Raw genomic sequence first — 21,367 nt, forward strand, 5'->3', positions numbered from 1 at the left:
ACTAGTTGCCCCGTAGTTGTGTAATTTTGCCACATTTCCTTTGCGAGTTGGGTAAATTTCGTTGGGCAACTGATGGTTGCGTAGAAATTCGCCTAGAAATTTACCAACATTATTTTGCAAATTAGGATTGAGTAATTTTTGCCTGTAGTTGTGTAATTTTGTCACATTCCAACTGCGAGTTGGGTAAATTTCGTTGGGCAACTGATGGTTGGGTATACACTCTTAGAAGGTTGGTTGAAATTACTTGGGCAATTGATGGTTGGTCGTGAAATCGTTTCCAAAGTTGGGTAATTTTTATCCCAATCTATTTCAGGGCATTTACACAACTTATGTCAAATATATTTACCCAATTATTAGACATTTAGCAACAACATCATTCCAAGGAGTTGAGAGCAATTTACCAAGTAGTTGGGTAATTCTTAGATGCTGAGTAATAATTACTCATCACCACTTACCCAATTTTACTTTGCTCAAATTTTGTTTGCTCATAATTGGGTAATAATTGACCACCGCCTCTTACCCAATTTTACTTTGCCCAAATTTTTGTTTGCTCATATGCTGAGTAATAATTACCCATCACCACTTACCCAATTTTACTTTGCTCAAATTTTTGTTAGCTCATATATTGGGTAATAAATGACCACCGCCTCTTACCCAATTTTACTTTGCCCAATTTTTTGTTTGCTCATATGCTGAGTAATAATTACTCATCACCACTTACCCAATTTTACTTTGCTCAAATTTTGTTTGCTCATAATTGGGTAATAATTACCCATCACCACTTACCCAATTTTACTTTGCTCAAATTTTTGTTTGCTCATATATTGGGTAATAAATGACCACCGCCTCTTACCCAATTTTACTTTGCTCAAATTTTTGTTTGCTCATATGCTGAGTAATAATTACCCATCACCACTTACCCAATTATTTGCTCAATTTTTGTTTGCTCATACATTGGGTACTATTTGACCAACGCCTGTTACCCAATTTCACTTTGCGCCTTTTTTTGTTTGCTTACATAGGGTAGTAATTGACCACCGCCTTTTACCAAATATATTTAGCTCAATTTTCTTTAGCTCATAATCTGCTGTGTAGGCCTAAATATTGCTATGAAAAATTAAAATTATCTCCTGTAATTATAACCATTTACTTATTTTAAAATTATAACAACAGAGTGCTGAAGCGACGATGAATGTGTGCGAGTTTGATCCTGAAAGAGTCCAAGATTTATCTTTTGTGAAAACTGAGCCATCTTAACCATGTAGGCCTATAGAGTTACATAATCTACGTAAGTAATGATCATGGAACGTACAGGTACGTACGCTATCATCGTCAATTACGCGCATGCGTAATGGCAGTGGAAACCTTCGATTGGGGACTAGACTTACGTTTAACCCATTGATCTCTACGTAGAGATCAGTGGTTTAACCAGACTTGGGTAAAGTTTGCCTGGTATTGGTCTTGGGGTAGCGCGCACATGGTCGCTCGCGATCAGCATGGCATGCATGCGCAGTACTTTTTCTATTTACTCAGTATAGCCGGCGCGGCCGTCCCGGGCGCGGCCTGGAGCTCGAGCTAGATGATACACCAACGTAACTAGCAGCCTGTACGTACGTACATGTACGTACGTACACGCATCATAGCGGAGTCTTACATATGCTAGAGCCTGAGGGTCTAAAAATGGAGCTCGACAACTGCTGCGGAGATAGTTCAAGTGAAGATGGGTTCATAGACCCTCTCACCAAAATCGTTCAAAGATGGGGATGTCCGTCAGTGTTAAAGATACTAGAGGGTACGTTCACATCTTATTTAGATTAGAAGTTTATAACATGATCAACAGGTACTTGTTGTTTGTAGACTTGTTCCCATATCCATAACAACACATGGGCAACATGTAGACTAGTTCTATGCCTCAGTGCTCAATGCCTTAATGAATACGCTTCAATTCAATTGGTCTATTAAACTTTGCCTCAAATTTGCTCTTTTAATGCATGTGTCACTAATCCAAACTAATATTTGATTGATATAGATATCAAATTCAAATTGTGTACTGTTTTCATGAATTTTAGATCACAAATGAATATTTAAAAAAATATTTTGTTCAAGATTTTAGTAAAAACCCAAAGCCCAAAACCTGGATTTCTGTGCTGTTTCCTGCTACAATACATACATAACACAATACCCTCCATTTTCTATGGATCATGGGTTGTATGTGGTCCAATACATTTGACCACATACTTGTAGGTGTGTACCCAGATAGTATACAGTACATGGGACTGGTGTCATTTTGAACAATTATCTCTGTTATCTGAAATTGGTATTAGATCTAGACTAGACTACTATTATCTAGTCTAGATCTAGGTCTAGATCTAGGTCTAGGCCTACTTATATTTAATAATCAACACTGAACTGAATGATTCATCAGAAAATTGAAGTTGTCAAATAATGTACAATTTTATGAACATTATTTTGTGGAAGATCATCTTTCATTTTCCTGTAGAACTAGAAGTCTAGATTTCAAAACGTGAGACAAATTGTCTTGCCCATTGCCATGTTAAGGATTTTGCCCTTTCATTTTCTACAGGACTTTGAAATCCAAACACTCTTAAAAATGTTGGGCAAGTGCCCAATTTTTACCCAACATGAAGGCACTTATGTGTCCGACTAACTATTGGGTACATTAAAGATTTTGCATGATTTACCCAGTGTTGGATGAAAAGAAAATACCCAACTTTTAACCAAAATTTTTTACCCCAATCAGAAATTCACCCAATTCTCACCATAATGTGTAGTATATTCGACACTAGTTGGGCAAATTATTTCATCAGTAACTACATGGTTGGTAGAAAATAACCCAATTATTGGACAAAAATGACCAACTTTAATTTGCCCCAAAATATTACCCAATTATTTCATCGGTAACTACATGGTTGGTAGAAAATAACCCAATTGTTGGACCAAATTTGCCCAACATCAGTTTTACCAAGTAACACCTACCCAACTTATTTTTGACCTTTTATTAGGTAACTTCATACAGTAAATGGTTGGGAGAAAATAACCCAATTATTTGACAAAAACGTGCCCAACTTTGATTTGCCCAGTAACATCTGCCTAACTTTTTTTTTTACAGAGCATACATCCTCTTGGTTTTAAATGGGGCTATTAATTATGTGCTATTGAGATATTCCTTGTCACAACTAAAAGACAGTTGACCCACATATTAGCCCATATTAATAGCCTAATTCAAAACCAAGAGGCTGTGGTGGTTTTCGAAATTGCAGTGTCCTCGCTGTAGTACACGAATGGGCACAATTTTTAACATGGGTACATTTTTTCTCATTTTTTAAAATCTTTTTCTGAAAAGAATTTTTAAATATGGAAAAATTACAGATGCTTAAGCCACCAAATTATGCCCACAAAATTGTACACTATTTGACTACATGTCCAGATTTCAATGAAATCATTAGACCCGATGGACGGATTACCATCCAAACTTGGGACATGCACATGTATGTATCTTGCAAGTTGCAAAGCCAACGAACTGATTCGATTTTGGGATGGAGGTGCACGTGGAGGAAGGACATTCGTTAGTACAGGATTAATTGTCCTATTTTGCTTCATATCAGTGAAATGTTCCAGCACATGCATTTTTTAATGTTTCACACCACTGAACAATAGGCTGTACAAAAGAATTATTAAACACCACAAATTATCTTTTCTAGGATAAACAATTGTCAGTTGCCTCTATTCAAGGGAACACACTAGAATTTATATATGGTTGTATGGTACTGTAAGTGGCCTGTGAAAGGCTTGAGTGCTAGACTTTTTGAGAAACCCTGGTCAGATAAAGCTAGGTTATTTGTCATACTAAAGCTGAGAAACATGGCTACTAATGCAGACAATATCATGGCAGCCGCAAAACGTAGAAAAAAACAATTATGGCAGTTTATAGTTGAAGTAATAGGCATGACAGTGCACATGGAGAAGACACATATATGATTATCAATGAATTGGTAATGTTAATTAACCAATCAGCATACATTGACCTATATGCTAACTCTCAAATCATTCTGATTCATTTGGTAAGTTGAATGACTTTCTTTGAAATCAAATTCATTGCTGATGCAACTAATCTTTATACTTAGGCCCCTACATTGTTAAAAATTAGGCACAATTTGACTAAACTTAGGTGATTACTAGTATGACTTTAGAAAAGTTTTCCATTCTTAATTTGATTGTGTGGATGTTAGTAACATAACCTGAAAATAAATAGCAACTGGTTGATACAATTCGCTAGTATGATCTAAAAGTAAGTTTTCTATACGAAGACCAAATTTTCGAGAAAATCGCATATGAAAATTCCGATTTTCATAGACCCTTGTGGAATAATAAAACATTGATTATGCGATTTATTCAAAATGAAAGATATTTTAGCTGGAACATGAGCAAATGTTTACAGCTTATCATTACCTAAAACATATACTTTTTTTTAAATTTGCCCAACCATACGTGTGTTTGTGGTATTATATGAAAACAATCAGTTTATGCTGCACTAAGGCTTATTTATCAATCTCTCCCTCTTCTTCTCCAGAAAATGAAGTTGATGTGGAAACCCTTCCCCTTCTAAGTGAAAGTATAATCACATCCTTCATACCCAAGATTGGACCTCGATTGAAGTTTCTCGCTGGGTGGCGTGCAGAGGTAGGCCCTACATGTGGCACAATATCTCACTATGGATAGTTACAGATGCTTTCAGTGTCTTGATTTAATTAGGGGGGATATTTCTTGCCTATTCCATCATTTAAAATACACACATACAACAACCAGGGGAAAAAATGTAAGTATAACATGCATGCAAGGGGCATGTAGACTAACATTTCGTACATTATCGGGATATAGAAAACATCTCGTTTCAAAGCACGCTGCACGGATCAAGACGTCAAGCACAACTACAAAAGCAGTTCCAGATCACCAAAGTGAAACCTGTTATGAAGGATCTGTTCTAGGAAAGAATAACAACACTGAAGGGAATTTGGAACAACTGCACCAGGAAAAGGCATTGTTTGCTGGAGAAAGCAGTGAGCAGGAAGATGTCTCTTTTGAAACGCAAACAGAGAGACTACCTGATATTGCAGCAAAGTTTGTAGCAGAACTCAGGGCAAGGACTAATGTGCCTGCTTCACACACCAACAAGGTCATTCAAACAGCACAAGATTTGGTTATTTCTGTGTTACAAACTGTGCAACAGGATGTCATGGATATCTTAAGTGAGCCACAATATGCAGCTAACAGTGAGCTGAGATCTGATATACAAGATGTATTCGAGAATTCAAAGAATCCATTTTCAGAGCTCATGTCAGATACTCAACAGAAAAAATATTTCTCTGAGAAAGGTGATTTCATTCAGCCTTGTGAGGTGTTGTTGGGAACTTGCTTAAAACCAAAAATTGATCGAAAGACAGGTGATCCACTGCAAAGCACAGAAAAAGAAACCTTTCAATATATACCACTAGCTGACACTATCAAACAATACTTAGAGCAACCAGGAGTAATGAACGCCATACTGTCTCAAAAAGGATCAGAAGATAATGATGTTCTGTATTCATTCAAAGATGGTCACTATTATAAAAGGCAGGATGCTACTGCTAGACAAGATTGTGAATTCTTAGTGCCTCTGTTGTTGTACAATGATGAATTTGAGACAGCCAATCCGCTTGGGTCAAAACGCGGCAAACACAAGGTAAGTGCCTTTTATACAAGTGTGTTATCCCTTCCCAGGAAATACCAGGCTAGGCTGGAAAATATCATGCTCACAGCTATGATCACATCTCCGCTTTTGAGTAAATATGGCATCTCAGAAGTTTTGAAGGTAATCAAGGATGATCTGCAGCAGATGTGGACTGATGGACTCATTATCAAGTGCAAAGAGTTTGAGGGGAGGGTCAGACCCTACTTATTCCAAGTTGTAGGGGACAATCTTGGCATTCATGCCATGCTGGGATGTACAACCTGTTTCCGTGCCAACTATTACTGTAGATTCTGTAGAGGCCATCGCTCGTTGCTTCAGAAACAGCCAAAAGAGGATGCCCAATATCTCCGTGATGAAATAAACTATGATACAGATCTTCAAAAGCCCTTGTCAGAATCTGGCTTGAAGCATGCAACAGTTTTGAATGATTTGCCTTACTACCATTCCACCCAAAACTTATGTCCAGATGTAATGCATGATTTTACAGAGGGAGTCTTGCCCCTGGAAATGCACCTTGTTTTGAGTAGACTTGTTCAGAAGGGTTTCATAACACTGGATGAGGTGAACAGTAGAATATCCTCATTCAATTTTGGCTTTGTGGACCGCAAAAACAGACCAAGCCCAATCAGGCAGGCATCACTGAAGAATCCATATTCTGCCAGTGGACAGACATCAGCACAGATGACGTGCCTTGCATACAACATCCCTCTCATGTTAGGAGACAAGATTGATGAGATGTGTGATGAGTGGGAACTCTTACTGTCAATCATTGACATCTTCAAAATCATTATGAGTCCCAGTATCAGTAAGTCTGCCATCTATGTCCTGAAGGCAATGATTGATGATCACCACAGGCTCTTCATGCAGCTCTTCCCTGAAGCTAGTCTAACTCCGAAGCAGCACTTTCTTGTGCATTACCCACGTGCACTGAAACACCTTGGGCCACTGACCCAGTATTCAGCATTGCGTTTTGAAGCAATGCACAGACCTTTCAAGCAGATTGCAAGTGTATCTTGCAACTACCAAAACATTGTCAAAACATTGGCTAACAGATACCAAATGGCACGGTGCTACAGGTCAGTATCAAATCAGTCACTGGATAGCCAAGATATCAATGTGTCACAGCAAGCTGCAGCCCTGCTTGGTGATCTACTTGATGATGAGGCACTTTGCAAAAAAATTAACTGTGGAAGGGGAACCGAAGTTACAGTTGCTGGAAAAGTGGACATTCATGGATATGAGTTCCGGGCAGGTGTTGATGTACTTCTATATTGGACTGATGATGATGGACCCATGTTTGGACGTGTTCAGCATATTGTAGTGGTGCAAGAAAAGTTGTATCTGCTCCTTCGGCTGTATCAGACCTTGTACTTCAACAGACATGTTGAAGCATTTGCAGTACAGGTGGGCAGAGAGGAAGCACAAGCTGCTGTTGAATGGTGTGACCTGTTTGATCACAGGCCAGTCAATGCTGTCCAGTCGTATAGTGGAAGAGGGCGCTGCTTGTATATTGTGGTGCACCATTCATTCATCTAGGAACAAGAAGGTACGTGTAGGCAACCCGTTGCAAGCAAGTGATATATTTTTACAACTAGACATTACAGGTGCACTTGCAAATTTTGTCTAAGAGAACAGAACCAAAACAAAGCAAAAGAAAGAAACTGTTATTCCAATTATACCTATGAATCAGTTCTTAGTGTATCATTCTACACATTTTGATTGAAAAAATAGCTAAGAAGTTAACCTTGATTGATCTGTACTGACTTGCTAACAAATTTTGATTATTCCAATGAAAATTTTACAGTAAATATGTGGTTTGAATTTTTTAACTCGTTATTAACTTCATTGTTTCTGTATCTGAAAATGTGTCTGTTATATTTGCATTCATTCATATTATGTTGTAATTTCTTAAATTTATACCATGACTCATGCTAAGTTTTTCTAAAATATGACTTCAGAAACAGTGAGAATGATTTTCCCCTTCAAGGAATATAAACTTAATACTAAAGTCTAACCCGGTGCTTTTTGTGTCATTAATAATGTAAAGAATAATCAGTTATTTACATGTACATTGAAAGTTCAACTATTTTTCATTTATTTATTGTAGTATCATGCTGCAAATCAACAAAGCATGGAACAAGCATCAACGTCGACAAGAAGCCCATCAGTGTTCTCCTTAGATGACTGCTCAGATCTCTCTTGTATAACAGGAAGTGAGTGGAGTCCCAGACAAAGCCCTTCCCAGCCCAGTTTGGATACGCCACTTTACGACTCCCCAGAATCCAAGAGTCCTGATCAACATCCTCCCCTGAAACGGGTCAAGAAAGTGCATTTCGTAAGTTTATGTATATAGTGGGCTTATACAATTGAAGAGTGGGCATGTCGAGTCACCATCATTCATCAGTTTTTATGCCTCCAACACATAAGGGTGCCAGAGGCATTATGTCTTGGAGTTATATCTGTCCGTCAGTATTTCTGACAAGCAGCAGGGCTCAAAGGTGAAAGGTCAGTTCAAAGGTTATTCAAGTTTTTACTCAAAATACCATTTTATTTCTACATCTGCAGAATGGCTAGTGATATGATTTGGTACATGTAGGTACATTTTGGTATGAATGAATAAAGGAATGTTATGGAAAATGTTTGGTTGGGGTTATGGGTTTTAAGCTAGTCTAAGGTCAGTTTCAAGGTTTCATTGAAATTTTTTATCAGAACAAAGTTTGCAAGGAATGCCCAGTGAGTGATTTATGATGGGCTTATTGTAGAAGGTCGGACAGCCAGAGACATACCCACCGACTGCATGCTGTCACATTTCACTTTTTTATTCTGAATTTACTGATCTTTAAAAAAAAAAATCCTTTATCTGTTGCAGAACATTGCTTGTATATTGAGAGAGACCACCATGGGAAGAGCAGCATTAAGGAACATCAATGCTACAAATCTCTGCAGCAAAAGGGACCGGCATACTGTTGTGGATATGTTGACTCAGTACCTGATACGGGAGTATGGTACCAAGCCAAGCTCATTTGTGAAGGCATCAATGGCCCATGCCATTGTGACAAGCTTTCCTTTCTTAAAAGATCCAGAATCTCCACTTGGCTATGTAAGTCCTGTCCATGAATTGCTTTTCTTGATATATGTAACCTCAGGTATGGCTCGGATCACCACTTTTTTCTGGACTGATTTATGGATTGATTCTTACCACAGTGGGCATTTATTACTTGGAGGTGCCAGATACATTATCTTCTTAGGTTGTCCATCCATCCCTCCATCTGTCCCTAACCCACAGACCCCATTTACAAGAAAGTGAAATTTTATGAGAAGTTTGAGCCAGAAGCAATAAGCCACTTTAAGGTCTAAATCAAACAAATTATGTGTTTATGCAATAACTTCTGGAATACTGGATCATATTATTTTGTGTAACTTGTTATGGAGCATCCTCAATTTTGGTATTCTTTTATTTATTATATTAGAGATGCTATATCAACTGCATGTTGTATCACAGTATCACAAGCATAATAAGAGCATCTCTGGCAATAGTAAATTTAACAGTAGACAGGCATGAAAAGCTTACAAATAATGAAAAGCTAATATGGCATCAATCACTAAATCGTGCAATATTTTGGTTTATTTTTACCACTTGTTTATAAGTTATATTATCAAGTAATGACACATCTCTTATTTAGACTTGTGTCTCTGCATGCCATTGAGTATTGGATATTCACAGAATTATCAATCATTCACTTTGTTTTTGCAATGACTTGATGACATTGCAGGAATATAACAGTGTGCGGTTAGAAATAGGTACTTACGAGGACAAACCTTGTTATTGCAAACACTGACATATGAAACAAAATATGTAAATGTACAGCTAACACTGGAATTATATTGTGCTTTTATTTGATTATTATTAATGTTTAACAAATGTTGTTGAGCATTACTGTTTTTGAAGTTGAATTATGAAGGAATTTTAATTTATTTGAGCAGGAGGCCTGGTACTGCATGGGGGCCAAGGGACGGCCAGCAACGGGCTACCTGGAGGAGCATCTGAGGTACGTCAGAAAGAAGGAGAAGTCCCTGAGGGTACCAGTAGCTGAAGACGAGGCACAGTCTCAAAAGCAAGGTATGCTGGCTACTTTTTCATATAGTTAAAGTTATGAGTTATTCAGATCCGTCTGATGAAGTCATACTGTGCCATAACAAACTGACGGGGCCTGAGCAATGCCAACTAAAACCCCCCTTCCAATACAATCATCAAAAACTTGTTGATACATGCTAATTGTTGATTGTTCTGTTGCATTATATCCAGGAGATACTGATCTTGAGTCTGTGAATGATGATAACATCGCGACAATGGAAGAATGGCTGCGTAACAACAAGGAGCCAGAGGACATGGTGAAGGACTACATGAAACAAACGGCAAAAAAAAGACATGACTGGATCAAGAGAAGTGACTGTTGTGTGAAGAACATTCTTACCACATATCCCAGACTTCTCGATGCTGGAATGGTATGTGGACCTTGATTTTTCTTCTGCATGTGACAAGAAAGGACATTAAATTAAACTAGAGTCGCATGTTTTGAGAAGTAACTTTTTTGTTTTTTTGTTGCATGGGCAGGTTTACTTTAGCAGTCTCCTTAAAGGGATAGTTTAGCAATCTGAGATACACGGTCCTACATGTTACCAGTGTCTGTGATACGGTGTAATATTGAAGCCCTAAAAAAATCGCGCTTCAAAATAATCAAGAAGTGCCTCAAAAAAGGAAAAATCTATTATGTCTTGTGACTCTTGTCTTGTAAATAAATACAAAACTATTCGTTTCTGTTTAGATATTGTTTAGAGATTTAAATTTAAAATTTAATTGTTATTTTTGTATGCTTCTGCACCTAAGATAGTAAATTGGATTGAATGTACACCTACAATAGCCACAATTGATGTTAAGATAACGATTTGAATGGTACACACTAACAATTATCGGTTCAATAGGGGTGCACGATTTCTGTACCAAGACTCGACTTGCTCATTCCCTCCCTTACAAGTGCACGGACTGGTTCGCAGTGCAACATAGCTCCTGTATGGGAATTCAAACCCCTATCTGCACCTCAATCTTAGGGTGCACATCTGCACCCTAAGAGGGTAGGGGTTTGAATTATCATGCGGGAGCTATCTTGTACTTTGAACAAAATCCTGCACTAGGTAAGGAACGCGCAAGCACGACGAGTCCTACAGAAATCGTGCACCCCTATTGAACCGATAATTGTTAGTGTGTACCATTCAAATCCTTGCAAGTCCTCATCAATAATCAATAATTCTTAGTGAGTATAGGTAACATCATGAAAAGAAATTTCATGGTAAAGAGAAGATGCAAATGAAAGATATCCTACCTTTCATCTGGCTTCTATAACTATCCTAACAATTACAGATTGAAGGAGATTTTGCAGTATTGTTCCCAGAGAAAGCAAACGCGCTGTACCAGAAGTGGCCCACTTTCTGTAACAAAGTAGTGGACTTCACCGAGAAAACTGGCAACTGGAGAAGTGCAAGAGCCGAATTCGAAAACATTCATGACCCTGGGAAACTCAGTCTTGGTATGTGGTGTCAGAACACACACTTGACAGTATTAGTGAAAATGACTTGAGAGAAAGTCAAAAGAATTTATTTCAACTACACTATATGATGTTTATTTTTGTGGCCAGGACCAAACATTGAGTCTAATATTCCCCCTGTAAGGAATTGAACTGAAATAAATAAAAGTGCTCTGAAACATATAATACATGTACAACATATATGATAAAAACATGATTCCATGACAAAGGTTTAGCATACTTTTACTTGCTTCTTTTGTTTAATCTCACAAAATGTACAGTTAAATTGTTTGCTTTTTGGGGTGCGGGATGGTGGTTTAAAGCTCATTGGGAAGCCCATGCTGATGTTTGTGCAATTTTGATTTTCTCAGTTTACTCAGAAAGCTGAGCTTCAAATTACTGACTGACATTTACGTTGAGTGATTTTACCCATATTTGTAGAAAATAATTGTTGTATTCGACCGTTATTTTTAATTTGCTGTAACTGTACATTTTGTGAGATGTTCCATAATTGACCTGTTTGCTCTTGCACCTTTTCTTCATATGTAATTGGGACTTAATTACTTAACTCTTTCATTGTTTCCCTCTTTTTAGAGGAAAAGAGCAATCTTGGATTCTACATGCTCCCAGTCTTGTTCCGAGGAAGGAAAGATTCCAAGAGAGGAACGTACACCACTGCAGAAACATTGTCGTCCTTCATTGACATTCAACCAGTAAGTATACATGTGGTTTTTGTGCTGGGGAGGTGGTAAAGAAGACATGTAAGATATATATTTTGTTTTGTGTTTAAAATCTTGCCATAGTAATCATATTTCATTACAAACAAATTCAATAGTTAATTTGTTAAGAGTTTAAAACCTAGGACAACTGATGAAATTGAGGTTGAAATGCAATACCTATGTTCTTACCAGATAAGGCATTGCCATAACATTTTATTTGTGCAAACTTGAAAAGCAACCATTTTCAAGTTCCTAGTAATGAGCACGCAGGTCCCCAAGGAGGCCCTGCAGGGGCAACACTAGGCACTTTAATCTTAATAAGTCAGTTCGTCATTAGCTGTGGTACAACTACAGATGGCCTCAGATTTGTCATCACATCGCATTTCACTCATGAATGCAAGCAAGTCCTTTAACCTGCAAATGACATGTGAAAAATGCATGCTTATTAACAGGCTGTATGCCTTCCAGCTTAGTTGATGTAATGCTCTGAACATGACCAGTTTGGGTACAGGTGACCTTTGCCGCGGGATATATTAGAATACCCAGTATTGTTTTGATGGGACAGGGATGAACATGCATGAACAAATTTGGGTGTACTGTAGGTGATTGTGAATTCATAAGCAGAAGCATTCCACAAGCATCAAATATATATATATATATATATATCAATCCATATTATTACAAATGATTTCTTCATAATTTCTCTTTGGACTACAGGAGGTTCTCGACATCCAAACATATGTTGATAACATTGATGAAGCAGTCCGGCCACAGCCATTTGTTGTTGTGCGTGGGAACATTCTCACACCAATACAGGCGTACGTCGTCGTAGAGAGGAGGGTACTTCCTGCCACAACACTGCTTAAAGCAGTCGACTTGTGCTTTAAGGCACTTTATGTGATGGATATCGAATATCAGCCGCAAAGCTGTTCTGTTTGGAAATTTCTCCAGATTGTGGTGTTCCAGTTTACCGATGGGGAGCATCTTACACCAAAGCTGCGGGAGGTCCGAGCCTTCATGAACATGCCATAAGCCATCATGCTGTGTTCACACCAAGGATGATTACTGGTGATATATTTCTTACAGATGAAACTGACAAATCATCGGCCACTTGAACCACTTTATTTTTGGAGAAAAAAAACTGGAAAAAAGGATTATTTTGGACAAAATAACCTAAAAGGCAAACTGTTATGAGTTGGATTCGACACATTATTTTACATAATTTAGACATGTTTGTGTAAGACTGAAGATCTGAGGGTGGGGTGAGGATCGCTGAACAACATTAAAAAAAAAGTGAATTTGTACACAGCAGAAGTCTTTGTGTAAATTTTAAAATGATGAAAGGCCTAATTTTTTTTATACCAATCATTGCTTAACATCCCCACCTTGAAAGTTTAAGAAAACAAATGAATATGTGCCAAGTATAAATACAATACATATTGGCTATAAATCTTTTGCACTGGCGTATAACTTCTCAAATCAATAGAAGGCTAAATCTTACAAATGCTTATCGTGTTCGGTCTTAATCCCAAGAGTACTGTTTCATAACCCATACATCAAAATTATATATTTCTTCATAAAACATGATTTATGATATTTTCTGCATTTAAAACAGCAAGTGGGGTATACGATTGTAAATTACATGTACCATTAATTTTTATGTAATGTGTATCGTCCATTGACCCTACGCTGAACTCTCTGCTGAATGGACTGCACGCATTAATTTACATCGCGCAAAGCAGAAGTAGAGAAGTCAACATTTTCATCTACATTTTGCAAAATTTTATTGATATTATTGATAATATCAATAAAATCTTTCAAACTGAGTATAGCATAGGGTCAATTGATTTTTGTTGTCTTTAATCTAATCAAAAAGTTATAGTAGGCAATGTGTATCCTTGTTATTTGATCAGTACCTGTTCACCATCACAGATAACCAAACTTTCATGTTGTACTTCTGCACATGTCAAATAATCTAGATGGATTTGCATTTATTTCCTCTTTTTTTCACTTCACAAAAATGTGTGCATGGGTAACACTCTAAGGCAGAGTATTGGTGTGTCAGGATAAATGAACACTATGCCACACCCACAAAATATATATGATGCACATATTCATGTATGAAATCAGAGTGTGTGGGATACATACAGAGTACATCAAAGTTAAACATTATCATGCTGCACCAAACAGGGGCTATATTTCCATTTACTTTTCTTAAAAGGTTGTATTTTTTTTCACCAAAAATTGGAATGTTGTAGTCGATGTTAACAAGTTTTGTTTTTACGTTTCTGATGAAAACAGCAACATGTGTTTACTTTGTATGTTATTTGTGTTTCAGTTAAGCAATTATTACCCATTAGATGAGAAAAAGATTTGAGCAAATAGATGTTATGGAGAAAGTGTTGAGCAATGATTATCCAACAGACGAATTAAAGAGTTGGGCAAATAGATGTTGTGGAGATAAAGTTGAGCAATTATTACCCAATAGATGGGTATTTTGAGAGTTGGGCAAATGAATATTGCAGAGAAATTGTTAAGCAATTATTACCCAATAGATGGGTGTTTTGAGAGTTGGGCAAATGGATATTGTGGAGAAATTGTTGAGCAATTATTACCCAATAGATGAGTGTTTTGAGAGTTGGGCAAATGGAGATTGTGGAGAAATTGTTGAGCAATTATTACCCAGTAGATGGGTGTTTTGAGAGTTGGGCAAATGGATATTGTGGAGAAATTGTTGAGCAATTATTACCCAATAGATGGGTGTTTTGAGAGTTGGGCAAATGGATATTGCGGAGAAATTGTTGAGCAATTATTACCCAATAGATGGGTGTTTTGAGAGGTGGGCAAATGGATATTGTGGAGAAATTGTTGAGCAAATATTACCCAATAGATGGGTGTTTTGAAAGTTGGGCAAATGGATATTGCGGAGAAATTGTTGAGCAATTGTTATACAACAGATGGGAGTTTGGCAAGTTGGGCAGACTGGGAGTTGGGTAAAAACTGGTTGGGCATTTAATTAACCAACATTAAACTTACTCAAAAGTTGGGCAAATAGAAGGTTGGGCAATATCTAACTGGGTAAAATTGGTTGGGCAAGAAATTACCCAACTGAAAATATAACCAACTGTTAGGCAATTGTAGAGTTGGGTAAAATCTGATGGGTCACCAACTGATGGGCAATTTAATTTGCCCAACCACATAGCAAACTGATTACCCAACATCAGTTGGGCAGATTTTAACCAATAGTTGTGTGGACCGTATGTTGCTCAGTGTTGGTTAAAAGTTGGGCATTTTTTTGCCCAACTATTTTAAGTGTGTATGCTAATCACCCCCTATTCAATGACCATCCTATCTCTCCGTACTCGCCATTGTTATGCTAATCACCCCCTATTCAATGGCCATCTTTCAAGACTACTCGTCCATTGTTATGCTAATTACCCCTATTCAACTCTTCATTGTTATGCTAATGAGATTACGTCATATTCTTTTGTGCGCGCGTCACGCTTGAGTGAACCTTTAGAATGGCCATATCGCCGTCATTATTCTCTCATCAAGATTATCACAAGTAAGAAAGAAGTAAATGACCTGGGGCCCGTTGCATAAAACCCCAACCGCAGTTTTTTCAGGTTGTAATCATGAAATTACGGTTGGAAGCTCCCAACCGGAATTTTTTGGTTGCATAAACATTCAACCGGACTTTTCTACGGTTCGCCTGACAAAACTCTGGTTGGAATCTGAAAAAATCCGGTTCATGTGACCCTTGCTCTCTGGGTCAGGGTTGCAACCGTAAAATTTCCGGTTGGAAGTATTGGTTACAAAATGGCTGCAATCTTGCATGTGGTACAAGCTGGGGCAGCTCTCAGAAGAGAGAGAATTTTCCGAGATAAGCTGCATCCCTTGGATGCATATGATGACCAGCAATTCCGGAAGCTATATAGATTTGCCAGACACGGATGCATTGCTATTATCAACAAGCTGGCCCCGCGGATTGAGCACCTTACTCAACGGAATATGGCACTACCACCAAGCCTACAAGTTTTTGTAGCCTTAAGATATTTTGCGAGTGGAAGTCTGCTTGACGACACAAGTTTCGTGCACGGAATTCACACTTCGACCGCGTCAAGAACTATCCAGAGAGTGGCACAAGCACTTTTTGAGATGAGGGATGACGTAATTATATATTTTATTCATATTATCATTTAATGTAAACAATAAAAAAAAATTGACCTGTTTCAATAGTTAGAAAGACTTTTGTTGATAGTAAAAGTTGTTTATGCTAGCACAATCAATATAACAAAAGACATACAAAATAACTAATCTAGGTCTAGAACGAGGCTGGCAGTAGGAGCCCCATGTCATAAACTAACTAAATAATAATTGATTCCTCGATAAAAGCTCAAACCGTTACCCGTAAAAAAAATCAAACACGGCCAGCAGTATATCAGTCCAATTCATGCAAAGTTTTGTTGGGTACCGTGCAGACTCCTTGCCCTCGCTGCCTCGGCCAAAGAAGCACCGTAGTCTGGCCTTTGACGCAGCTAGACTCAGCATCGTAATTAGGTTAGCACAACAACTTTTAAGAAATGAATTAAAACGAGGATAAAGTAATTGTAAAACACATTCTCACAATTGTCAATCACAGTGTATTATATTTTATTTTAAAATTCATTCACTTATTTCTTTTAAAAAAAAAGAAAAAAAAAAAGAGAGAAGTGCCATCACTATCAGCCAAAGATTTGAGAGAAGGGATCTGAGCGGTATCTTGTTAGGAGACTCTGGATACAAACTGGAGCCATGGCTTCTCACCCTTTTAGAGTGCCACAACATGAAGCAGATCGAGCACACAACAGGTTAGATATTGATATCATTTACTTAAATTCATTTTTAATTGAAGGTATGTAATATCCATGTCCAAAGTAAGACAAGTATCTATAATTAAAATTTAAAAGCAAATTTAGGTGTCTAAATGGACAGGGGATTTCAATGGTTTGGGAGAGAGCCAGCAAGATCATCATTGCCTGTTGTGTTTTACACAACCTGTCCAAACACATGAATGAGCCAGGAGAGAACTACTAAATTGATGTAGAGGAAGAGGAAGACTGGTAACTTTAAAGACATAGGAACACTTCACTCTTGCAGTGAAACATGCACATGTAAATCTATTGAGATGAAAACCCATTTCAGGAATATGACTGCCAATTGTAGTTTGTGATGCTCTCAAGGAAACCGAATAAGCACACCTGTTTTGCCTCCTACCTTTGACTCTTTGAGAAACTTCTAATGTGGAAACATACATTTCTCTGTTTTAAAGTACCTCCTCAATTTGTCATCCAAAGCTAATTTTTCTCCAAGTTCTTCATCCTATATCATCATTATGGAGGCCCAAAAAATGAGGTACGGTATTGGACAAGACAAAAGTCTTCACCAAGTGCTTCGCCTAGAACATCACCAAGATCCTCACCAAGAGTAGATGGCAAGAAAAAGTCAACACCACAAAAACCAGGCCCATTAAGAATGCTTGACTCAAAACAAGAATTGATTCTCACCTTGATGAAATTAAGGCTTGCTCTTAGAATGTCTTTCCTTGGGTGCTTGTTTGGCATATCAGTGAGAACCACCTCTCGGATATTCAACACATGGATAAAACTCCTTGCCCAAGAGTTGAGATCACTGATAGTATGGCCGATTCAGTTCCAGTGTAGGTCGTTGATACCATCATCTTTGAAGTCAACATAAAAACCTTTAATGTACAATTGATTGTACCAAATTGTTTATTGCAAGACTGCGAGATCTGTACAACCAAGCAGCAACATGGCCTGACTACAAGCATCATAATTCCTTGTTGCTATTGCTCCAAATGGATCAATTTGATTTTCATCAAAAGCATGGGGAGGGAGAGCCTCTGATATTTTCATCACTTGAGAATCTGGATTTCTAAATTGGACAGATGTTGGTGATGTGATATCAGCAGATATAGGCTTCATTGTTAAAGAATATCTTCTTTTGCGTCATGCTAGTCTCGAGATTCCTCCCGTGCAAGGGAAAAGAGCAACTTACACTAGAGCAAGTGGCTAAAACTAAAGTGATTGCCAATGCACGCATTCATGTTGGAAGAGCAATCAGGAGAATGAAGACATTCCTCATCCAACAATTGCCTGTCTCAATGATTCCTTAGATTGACGATATAAACGTGGTAATTGCAGTTCTTGTTAACTTACGACCACCACTTGTGAAATAGTTTGAGAAGTTCTTATTATCTATATTGTGAAAGTGATCTGTCTGTATCTGTTGATCACCATTTTAAAGGGAAGTTGGTACTCTTCTGGTGGGGAATAGAAAGTGCCTTCATGTGATGAGAAGCCAACAACATGGGATAGCCAGCCATGGATCAGCCCCTATTCTGCTGACAATCTCCAACTTTCAGCGGCGATCCTGTTGCAGGTGAAAGCCCAAGTGAAACCCTACGAGGGCTAAAGCACTTCAATGTTGCAACACACACACACACACGTAGGACTTTTTTTCAGGCATCAGAAGAAAGATCTCCACCTAGCCATCATGTACCAATGGCGGAAACAACAAGACCATCTCCTCACTGAACTTGGCAATGGGGTCTGCCTCTCACTACTGGAGTAAATGAGAGAGCAGATAGCCCTACACATGGATAAATAAATGAAAGAGCTCCAACAAGAATTCTTTTTAGAAATGTGTCAGCACTTAGAAAGTTGTAAAAATGGAGATGAAATAAAGGGCCGTAACCGCAATGGGGCAGGCATAAGGTCCCAAGGGCCGTAATCCAGCCCACACACCGAACCTCAAATTACTTGATAAGCTGGTAGGGTCCATGAACGAGAGTCATGTTTAGATAGAGTGTAAGCATTGTCAATGTTTGCTTGATACTGGTTTGCAGATAATGATGTTGTCAGATAGATTTAATTGTAATAAATTGTCACATGTAGAGTTGCATGATACTGGAGATTTAAGGTAGATGCTGCTAATGGCACAAATGTCCCTTATGATAAATCAAAATTGATTTGGTTCTCAAATGAGCCCTCCCTTCTTTTGTTAAACACTTGCTGTATCATCCCAGATACCCCCTATTACCAGAAAATCCTGGTCCGGTTGTGTTGGTAAGAAAGAAATAAGGTGTGCTGCGTTTCTGCATAGATTTCCAGAAGTTAACCAGACCACTAGAGATGCTTAAGCCCCTCCAAGAGTAGACGAGTTGTTACAAATCATGAAGGGGCTTGCTGGTTAAGCTCTCTGGATTTAAAAGCTGGGTACTGGCAGATTGAGGTGGCAGAAGAAGATAAACAGAAAACTGTGTTTATATTGCCACCCCCATTTGGTTTGTGGGAGTGTAATCAAATGCCATTTGGCCTATACACCCCCTCGACCATCCAACGAGCCATGGAAGAATGTCTAGGAGTGCTCAACCATTCTGTTTGGTACCATTGTTGATGAGCATATGGAGCGGTTAGAGAAGGTAATAGCATGACTAGCTGAGTATGAAATCAAATTGAAGCCTTCAAGGTGTAGGCTCTTACAATCACGAGTTCACTATCTAGGGCACGTTCTCTTCCAAGAAGGTATTTCTACTGACCTAAGGATCAAAGGACTAGTGACATCCAGGGCTGGGCCACCCCAAAGTTGGTGAGAGAATTAAGGGCATTTAAAAGGGCTAGCAGGTTACAATAGGAAATTTGCCCCCAGTTTCTCCTCAGGAGAAAAAAAGGGTTCTGCCATTAACCCATTGGGATGGGTCTTGGCCCTAGTGTTATGTACTATGTATTTAACTTCCTGTTATCCTTTCAGTCATTCACCTTCACTGTTCTATTTTAATAAACAAATTTGATTTTATCACTTATATTAATTACCCTATAACATTTTAACAACAATAATCATGACTTCAACCAACACCTCCCGACAAACCCTACAACAGATTGACTTTCTCCCATCTCGTTTCTCGGGTGATAAACTTAATAGGGAGAACTCGACTGCGCACTTCTTGACTTTCGACGACTATCTAGATGCGCATGACATTGACACTGCCGACCCTGAGCAATTCCAGACAATACTGCGAATGTTTAGAAGGACTTTACAAGGGCAGGCGCGACTTTGGATTGACGGACTTCAATTTAATACCTATAGCGACCTTAAGGATGGGTTCATAAGACGGTTTAGTCCCGCCAAATCGTCATATAGCCATATGACGGACTTCAAAAATATGACCATGACAAATGACGAGAGCGCAGAGGCGTACCTGCAAAGGTTGCGAACAACAGCAGTCTACATCGAATATGGCAAACCCAGATTAGGCATAAGTTGTTGGATTCTTTACCGTCAGACTGCCGCGTGACCATACTAATGACTGCCCCCGACCTGACCTCAGAAGAAATAGCGGCGAAAGCCCAACTATTTTTAGACCTCAATCATAGACAGACTAAGCAGACCAAAGAGTTATCATTTTCTGCTCAAGAGGAAATAGATCAATTAAAGGAGCAGATACACTATTTAAACCTCAAAACAGACAGGGACAATGACAATAGGCCAAAATCCCCCACCCAACGACCCCCAACTCCACGACAACGTAGTGCCAGTCGCAGCGTAAGCCCCGAAAGACGATGTGACATCAGTCACAATAGACGAGACAAACGGCGCAATGACGTGCAAAACAGACGCGGTAGAAGCCCCTATCGATCGGACAGACGGACAAACCAACCATCAACACGTCCCAGACTTACATGCAACTACTGTGGCATCCCTGGCCATATATGGTGAGAATGTCGAAAAAGACTTAGGGACATGACAACTCCACCACCCCCCTTCCCTGACTACAATGACTACTATGCCCCTGTCACGGTAGCTATGCCAACCACCAATACTACCCACAACAACAGCCCCAATATAAAAAACCCCACTACCAATAACAACCCCAAACTCAACCACGCCCACAGGATTTTTAAAACGGGAGAGAGCCAATAGCGCTCATTGTTCTTTCTCCCCGACTAAGAATAGGCCTGACAATGACATGACATCTAGTTATTTAGGGATTGACGAAGTAGAGTTACAACTAACGGAACGCAACTTTACTAAGTGACGACTGCCAGATTGGACAACTGCACTAATTCTTTTTGACAGTGGTGCATCCAAATCCATCATATCCGGACGACTTTTGAAATCCTCCCCCTATCTCTCTAAATTGACACCAACCAAAGTATCCCCAGTTAGATTTAAATTAGGCAACGGACAATTTCTGACATCAGACAAGGCAGTAATATTTCGACTAGAAATTCAGAGACACAAATTTGAAATCACAG

General features: G+C 38.6%; 1 protein-coding gene and 1 pseudogene across 1 annotated transcript; both read left to right on the plus strand.

Moving 5' to 3' along the window:
* The first annotated feature begins 1,656 nt into the window (after positions 1-1,656).
* Positions 1,657-16,728, plus strand: LOC129273001 (uncharacterized). The gene is made up of 9 exons (XM_064107392.1): positions 1,657-1,792; positions 4,592-4,701; positions 7,857-8,084; positions 8,619-8,849; positions 9,734-9,869; positions 10,056-10,255; positions 11,169-11,334; positions 11,926-12,044; positions 12,768-16,728. The coding sequence occupies exons 1-9, from the start codon at positions 1,657-1,659 to the stop codon at positions 13,080-13,082; spliced, it is 1,641 nt and encodes a 546-aa protein (XP_063963462.1). The 3' UTR covers positions 13,083-16,728.
* LOC129272517 (uncharacterized) lies at positions 16,727-21,032 on the plus strand (annotated as a pseudogene).
* The last annotated feature ends 335 nt before the right edge of the window (positions 21,033-21,367 follow it).

Source organism: Lytechinus pictus, chromosome 12, assembly GCF_037042905.1.
Source record: "Lytechinus pictus isolate F3 Inbred chromosome 12, Lp3.0, whole genome shotgun sequence".
In the NCBI taxonomy this organism is placed as follows: domain Eukaryota; kingdom Metazoa; phylum Echinodermata; class Echinoidea; order Temnopleuroida; family Toxopneustidae; genus Lytechinus; species Lytechinus pictus.